The sequence below is a fragment of the Alosa alosa genome, chromosome 17 (assembly GCF_017589495.1).
Source record: "Alosa alosa isolate M-15738 ecotype Scorff River chromosome 17, AALO_Geno_1.1, whole genome shotgun sequence".
NCBI lineage: Eukaryota > Metazoa > Chordata > Actinopteri > Clupeiformes > Clupeidae > Alosa > Alosa alosa.
The window spans coordinates 4,360,016-4,367,888 of record NC_063205.1 but is presented as its reverse complement, the minus strand read 5'-3'; the positions used below and the strand labels follow the sequence as shown (position 1 = coordinate 4,367,888).

At 39.2% G+C, this 7,873-nt stretch overlaps 1 protein-coding gene and 1 long non-coding RNA gene across 2 annotated transcripts; one reads left to right on the top strand and one right to left on the bottom strand.

Annotated features, from left to right (window-relative positions):
* The first annotated feature begins 481 nt into the window (after positions 1 to 481).
* On the top strand, positions 482 to 6,531 carry LOC125310370. Its single transcript, XR_007196292.1, has 4 exons — positions 482 to 816; positions 5,552 to 5,799; positions 5,896 to 5,981; positions 6,448 to 6,531. It is a non-coding gene; the product is annotated as an uncharacterized LOC125310370 (long non-coding RNA).
* LOC125310369 (sodium- and chloride-dependent GABA transporter 2-like) lies at positions 1,428 to 6,984 on the bottom strand. The gene is made up of 15 exons (XM_048267712.1): positions 6,884 to 6,984; positions 6,426 to 6,617; positions 5,867 to 6,001; positions 5,562 to 5,702; positions 5,353 to 5,440; positions 5,126 to 5,258; positions 4,837 to 4,971; positions 3,591 to 3,694; positions 3,340 to 3,464; positions 3,100 to 3,212; positions 2,830 to 2,967; positions 2,595 to 2,697; positions 2,400 to 2,500; positions 2,067 to 2,237; positions 1,428 to 1,978 (listed from the first exon to the last, which is right to left on the bottom strand). Exons 1-15 carry the CDS (start codon positions 6,888 to 6,890, stop codon positions 1,826 to 1,828), a joined length of 1,839 nt encoding a protein of 612 aa, XP_048123669.1. The 5' UTR covers positions 6,891 to 6,984; the 3' UTR covers positions 1,428 to 1,825.
* Between the last annotated feature and the right edge of the window lie 889 nt (positions 6,985 to 7,873).

Below are 7,873 nucleotides of genomic sequence, written 5' to 3'. Positions count from 1 at the left end.
AGCATGCCATTACTGTAGAAAATCCGTAGCCCAATTACATGCCCGCAGGTAGGACTATCAGGAAGTTATTCAATAAGCTTAACAATAAACATATAGCCTTAAGCATAACAGCTGTTTTGAGTTATGTAATTTTGATCTGTAAAAATGTAACCTGCAGCCATGCCTTCTGCTTACTGCACATTAATCATAGGCTAATATATATTATAATAGCCTATAATATTCAGTCCGATCTAATTGAATGCTTATCTGGAATGATGTTTGATAGGGGAAAAAATAATTTAAGAATTCATACTGAATATTATATTATAATATATTAGCCTATATGACATAAGCATAACAGCTGTTTTGAGTTAAGGTTATAATATAACCTTATATATTATATTATGTTTATTGTTAAGCTTAACCAAAACATGCCACTACGCAACTTCCGGAAGCCAGCGCTACATGCCACTAAGCAACTTCCGCAATACAGTGCTGCGAAGTACAGGACAACATCCGCAAGATGGTACTGCGAGTGGCACAGGACAGCGACAAGAGTACAGCACAGTTTCGACTCTAACCATCTCTGTCTCGGGACAGTGGCTGGGTGTCTAGGGACACGATTAACAGGACAGGACAGTCACAGGACAGTGTCTGGGTATCTCAGGATACTAGTAACAGGACAGGACAGTCACAGGACAGTGGCTGTGTGTCACGGGAGAGTGGCTGGATGTCTCGGGACACTTCTAACAGGACAGGACAGTCTCGGGACAGTGGCTGGGTGTCTCGGGACACTACTCGGGACAGTGGCTGGGTGTCTCGAGACACTGGTAACAGGTCAGGACAGTTTTTGCTGCTACTGCCTCTCGTGTGAGAGGGGGTGGCTACAGTGAAGTGGAGAAAGCCAATGTGTGCTTCTTTTACCGATATATTTAACAATATCTTTTGCATTACTTATCCAAACAACATCAAACTTGCCACTGCACTCGTGCCCATAGCCAGACACCTATCCAGTTTAAAATCAATCGGACTAATGGTTCGACTGAATGATATGCGAGCTTACTGTGAGAGGGGTAGTGGAAACAGTAGAGTGGAGAAAGCCAATGTGTGCTTATTTTACCGATATATAGATCATTTAACAATATCTTTTACATTTCTTATCCAAACTTCAAACTTGGCACTGCACTTAGGCCTACTTGTGCCCGTAGCAAGACACCTGCCACATTTGAAATCAATCAGGCCATCGGTTAGAGAGATGCGAATAACAGACACACACAGGCAAACAACAAACAGACAGACGTTCCTGTAATTTATAGATAGATTTAGCTCGTTTGTTCAGCTTAGTCGGCGGCATGCGAGTTTCGCCTATGAACAGTTTTGGCTAAACTAAGGACGGTTTCTTTGTAGGCCTAGCCTAGGCTTTGTAAAAAGTAGGCAATTAAAACATGGACATTTTAAAACATTTTTTAATCAAACTTGTAATTTCCATTTTACATATAAATGTACATTACAAGGATAATTGCTTATTCTACCTGTGCACCATTAGGCTACATTTACAACGTGAGAAAAATGAATGAAGTCTTCAACACATTAAGAAAAAAAAAACATTAGGCCCAGCATTAGTACCAAAATGTACTCATGTATTAAACTGCTATGCATTAATGAGGTTTTAAAAAGTCAAAGAAATGAAGAAAGCACAGAAACACCTGACTGGAAAAATAAAAGCCTTCGATATTCAATTGTCTAGTCTTACTCCCATCTTGTTGCTGCATGCAAAGCGTCACAAACAGAGGAACCACTGAAGAGGCTTGTAAAATTCTTAAAGTTGTGCCCATGTATCCCCAAACTAGCATTTAGAGTCCTCCATGCCGACAGGAGCATAGCCAGCTTTGTAAGACATAGTCTGTTCACCCTCTGGGGCAAAAATAGCCAGTAATTTCTCCTGCTCTTTCCTTGTTCTGGGTAAATCTTCGGAGGCTTTTGTGAGCTTCTGAATACGCTATATGGGGATGGAAAACAAACCACCATGAGACTTATGGCACGGTTGCTGAATGTGATTATTACACTTTTAATAATCTGAACCATACCTCTCTCAGAGTTCCTTCTGTGGTGCAGATTTTGAAAATCATCCAGAGTGGAATGCAGACCATGGAGGACAGAGCCAAAAGCCAGCCAACCATATAACCCCACCACGGATACACATACTCATTATTGTACTTCAGAGGAGTATACTTAATTAAGGAGAAAGCAAAAGTGCCCTGCAATAGACAAAGCATAAGCAAAAGTAAACTTCTTACCACAGCAGTCCGCTTAGAAGAGAAGATTTACCTAATACTCTGGCCACTGGTCAGTAACATTTTGACAATATTGAAGTATTTCTGTGCAACATGGCTCTGCCGACATTCTAAATAAGTACTCACAATGCAGGTCACTGGAGTGAAAAACTTCCAACAATACTTTATCATAGGTCCTGGACGGTATCCAATCATGTCCTCAATATTGTCATAGAAACGATCAGCCCCTAAAATAGCAATAAGATATCCCTAACTTAATATGAAATAAAATAGATTGTTCAAGTTCTAGAGGATTATTATATTATTTCACATTCCACTTACCATACACCCATGCAATGCAAACGGACTCAAAAATGGCCATGAAGAGAAGACACATGCCACTGGCAGCATAGTAATCAAAGAGCTGGAAGACATACATGCCACCCTGTGGAAAGACACGTTTTCCAAACCTGTAAGCCATCTTGATAAGATTCGCTTGTTTGCTGCAGATGCCAGATGGAGCAAATTAAGAAACTGATTTATGCAATTCTCAGATCATGAATGGAAACTCCATTACCTCCATAAGCATGATCAGCCCTACCAAGAAGGACATAAATGACAGGGCCAAAAGGAAGACCTCCCTGCGGTTTTTTTGCCGGAACACAGCTGGATACATATCAACTACAGCAGTCACCAGACTCTCCACACACACAAACTAGAGGAAACACCAGAGAAATGTAAAAAACAAAATATATATATATTTTTATATTCAACTGTATTTAAACATACACTGTATATATCAAACATATTTTTTACAATGAGAACTACATTGTTGATTGACATATACCTGGCTGTCTAGCCCCAGAAAGATAATCATGATGAAAAAGCAGCATGCCCACAGTGAAGAGAATGGCATCATAGATACAGCACGTGGGTAGGCAATGAAGGCAAGCCCAGGGCCTGAGAAGTATCAAGAATAGGCAGGTACTTAAAACCCTAATACATCCCCACAGAGTAGAGTGACTCGAAAGGCATACATCCAATGAAATAAGACAAAAAAATATACACTTCCACACTGTATACACACCAGATACGGCAACTTCGGAAATGGGAACATTTTGCTCATAAGACATGAAACCCAAGATGGAGAAAATGGCAAAGCCAGCCACAAAGCTTGTTCCACTGTTGAGAAAGCACAAGGCCAAACAGTCCCTGCAATACAACATGAAGAGCAAACATAAACAGAACACAATCAGCTTGAAAATGTAGAAACTTAAGTAAACTTAAGATTTATTTTGAGGTACCCAAAACAGTTTGACAAACTTGACTGTGACTGACCTGTAGCAGTTATTGTTGTATTTATTGTAACTTCCTAGTGCTGTCAAGCATCCAATGCAAATAGCATATGAGAAGAAGATCTGGGTGCCTGCATCCATCCACACCTATAGCCAGAAATAATTGCTGTCTGGTCAAAATCAAATCTCCTGATATACTATGTCTCTGTTCTTAGTACAAAACTGAAAGGTTCTTATCTGCTACAACACCGACTTGTTAACATTAATGTATCACTTCAGGAAACAGTGAAAATGTTCCGATTTGTTGAAATACAGATGAATCGGCAGAACTCGTACATCATTTTCAAATACAGATTAGTCGTAAGTTTATACCTTCCTGGAACCGAGTGATATTTTATATTATTCTTACTGCCCTCTCAGACGCAATGGAGGTAGGACAAAATAAGAGTCCATGTGGTGTATGTCCTCTCCCAGGGGTCAATTAATTATTTATTATAACTGTCACACCAGACGAACAATTGCAAACCAGATTGCTTTGTGTCTCGCATTGATTAACGCACAACCATAGCCATCACCTAGGGAGAAGGGAATGTGAGCTAAGGATGGCCCGGGCTAAGGAAGATGTACCTGCCCTGAGGATTTCTTTTCATTGGGCAGGCGAAGGCTGCAGGATCTAGTGCTGGCAGTCCAACAGGCTCAAACACCCTGTAGACAAACACAAGACTTTGGACGAGTTCCTGCAAAGCTCTTTGAAAACACCAGCGATGCACTAGATTAACACTGAACTTTCATGCAGGAAAGTGCACTAAAACGAGTTGAAACCTTTTAAAATAAGGTTCTTTGGAATTAAATTTCTGTTTACGGTTTATTGACTGGATACCCGAAGTTGTTTTTTTTTTTTTTTTTTTTTTTTTTTAAAAGGGGGAGGGGGGGTTGTTGTGACTTTTTAAATCGAAGGGGGAGCATGCCATTTAATCAGCTTAAAAGAGGCACTATTATGCAACATAGGAAGAGGTTTCCTCTTTTTCAGCCACAGTATTGAACACAGATGGACACAGAGGACATGTTTATTCCCAGCAGAGAACCATAAGGAGATGACCTGCACCTGCAGGAGTTCTTTTCAACTTGAAGAACAATTGGCCAAAAAAACTGTATGTTATAGTAAATCAGTAAATACAACAAATTATAGGTTACAACTACATAATACTTCTCAAACTGAAAAAAATTTGGTTTACGCAATTTATGCAATACCACAATCATAGTGGAGTGATGGTACAGTTCTACTCTACCTGTGGATCTGCTAAACGTCCCAAATCAGGATAGAGGTAGAACTCAATTCCCCGGTAAGCTCCAGGTAAAGTAACGCCTCGGATTAGTAGAACGATCAACATGAGATAAGGAAAGGTGGCAGTGAAGTATACAACCTACAAGAAAAATGTTTGTAGAAGAAACAAAAGATTTAATCAATTTTAATATAACAACAGAAGATGTTTTTACTTATGTCATCATGAAAAACATAAAAATATGAGGACAAGATTAGATGAAATTTAGAAAATGAATTATGAACATAAATCCTACCTTTCCAGTTGACTTAACTCCTTTCCAAATGCAGAAGTAACACAGGACCCAAGCAATAAGTAAACAGAGAGCCAGATCCCAGTTTAATGACCCCATATGGTCAATTCCTGGGGAAAGCCGCAAAACCCTTCTCCTGTTTACATAATGGATACAAAAGAGACATTCTCTTTACATTAGTTTGTTGTTTAATTTTTTGGTTTTATTTGGTCATAGATCGAAGTACTTACTCCCAGAATTCCATGACAGGAGAGGTAGCATTTTCCTGTAGGGTGATGTTCACAGACTCGTTTCTTCTTTGAAACTCCACACAGGTCTCTTTAAATAAATTCAGTGCAGTGAATCATGTCAATATGGATAACATGGAGAAACTAAAGTCATCAATAATTTAAACTAATATTTGTTCTCCCCTTCTAAATCTCAACCTAGGCATGCTTACCAGTATTCCAGGTGTTGTTACAAGAGGCCCATGGTAGATCCCAAGAGAAAGAAAAGTAAAAATAAAAAATGCCCCACGCCAAAACAATGATGTAATAGAAGTTCAACAGGCAGACAATGACCTGTGTACCATAACCAAGACCTATGTATGAAACAGAACATAACATTATACAATGAATGCTGCAGCAGAATATCTTCTGTCAACATGATGAGATCAATATACAACGCAGCAAAGAAAGGTATGTTTTTTATTATTATTTTTATTGTCACTGCAAGGGTAAAGTAATTGTTTAATTATTTAAATACCCTCAAAGAGTGGGCTAATCTTTCTCCAGCAGGTGATGCCCCCTTCACTGGTGAACTGGCCGAGAGAAATCTCCAGAAAAAACAGTGGTACTCCACAGGTGAAAAGGAAAATCAGGTATGGAATGAGAAATGCACCTGAAAATGAAGTGTTAGAATGTCATAACAATATAAAATAAAAACATATATGAAAAAAAATTGATTATAGATATTCACAAGACTATAATTAAAAGCATTAACCCTACACATAGCATGTAGTTTGTCAATGACCGGATATTAAAGATCCTCAAACAGCAACAATACATCCCCTCAGGGACAGCTGCTGTGAGACCCTGGCCACTAAGTCCAAACAACAGCTGTGCCTTTCCTTGACTTCTGAATTTTTGACCTTACCCCCAAAGTCTGTCTAAACAGGGATGTCCAAGAGAACACCTACAAAAGCACTTCACTTACAACATACTGTATTATTCTTCTAGATAATGGATTAATAATCATAAGAAGTGCATGTGTATGTGCATTCATACAGTATAAGGAAGAGGACAGAGTTGACATTGAAGCAAACCTCCACCATTCTTGTAACACAGATAAGGGAAGCGCCACATGTTCCCCAGCCCAATGATGGACCCAGCAACCGACAGCAGAAACTCCAGCTTGTTGCTCCACTGGCCTCTCTCCTGCATCTTGTCATCCTGAACTGAAGGACTGGACATGTTCTTATTTGCTCCATTGGGAGGACCTGCTTTTACTTTGTCCCCTGCATTAACCAAAGAAAAGATGCTATAAAGACACTCATTATGACATTCTTCATGTTGAAGCTTTCATCAGATGTGCATAGTACTTGTGCGTTTTACAGAAAGTAAGAAATGATACATGTTGCATTGCTAAATATATATACACATCTTTTTATCTCATATCTGTTAGTCCTGGCCCAACAAGAGAGCATTCAAACACATTAAAACAAAAATTAAAGAAAGTGTGGATGCAGTTGAATATGTGGGGCAACACTTAAGCAGCACTTACCTTTCATTGCGTCTTGTCTGGCTCTGCCTCCAGATTCTGGCTTGACATCAAAAGCGGTGAACAGATATTCAGAATTTAACGCCTCAGTTGTGGAGGTGGGAGTTCTCTCCTAAGATTAAGCCCAACCTACACAGAGGAGCAATGTGGCTCCTCTCCTCCTCCTCCTCCTTACTCTAAAGCACCACCTCTCTTTGACAGCGCAGCATCAATCATTTATCAAAATGAATGAAGTAAGTCAGGTGACTAGGGTTGGTCCCACCCCAAGACCCTAAATTAAAGTGAGGTCAATAAGTCGTAACACAACACCTGACCTAATCTGGAAATAACCTGCTTTAGACTAGGACCGGATGGTCAATTCTTCAAACAAGAACATGTGGTAAAACAGTAATTGCTGACCTTTTAAATTAAACATTTCAGTTGAAAGTATCTATTTTGAGGACCTGTCCACTGCTATGGTGTTAGAACACTGAAACTTATGTCAGCATTGGTTTCACTTTTTAACCCATCTTTGATGAAATGGGATACACACTTTAGTCACTATTGTGCATAAGAATTCACATTAAAGACGAAGCGTATGAGATATGATAAGGTTGGAACTATACCAAATTACTCTGTAGTCATATGCAGTCATCAGATTTGTGACAAAAACATTAAAAAAAAAAACAATAATAAAACTGTCCTTAGTCTTTCTTGTATAACATACATCTCTCTTCCACTCCAGCCCCTCCTCCTTCCCCCACTCCTGTAGGAATGAGGGTGGCAGATGCAGTGTAAGTCGGTTTAAACTAGTTCATTTTCATTCTTAGTTGACCCTGCTGAAACACACGTTCATTGTGTTTAATTAAAACCATTATAGATTTCCAAAAGAACATCAATATTCAGTTATCACAAACACTGGTCTGATCTAAGTTTTAGACTGAGTATTTTTGTGTTGTACAAAACGTTGTGTTACACTTTCCATACAATAAGACAGGTCACGTTCCATGCCAT

Bases quoted from the DNA above. Each gene is read 5' to 3' on its own strand.
- LOC125310369 (XM_048267712.1), bottom strand. The intron at 3,695-4,836 runs GTAGAGTAGAAC...TTCTGGCTATAG, and splicing joins GACGTTTAGCAGATCCACAG to GTGTGGATGGATGCAGGCAC. The intron at 3,465-3,590 runs GTCAGTCACAGT...GTTGTATTGCAG, and splicing joins TACAACAATAACTGCTACAG to GGACTGTTTGGCCTTGTGCT.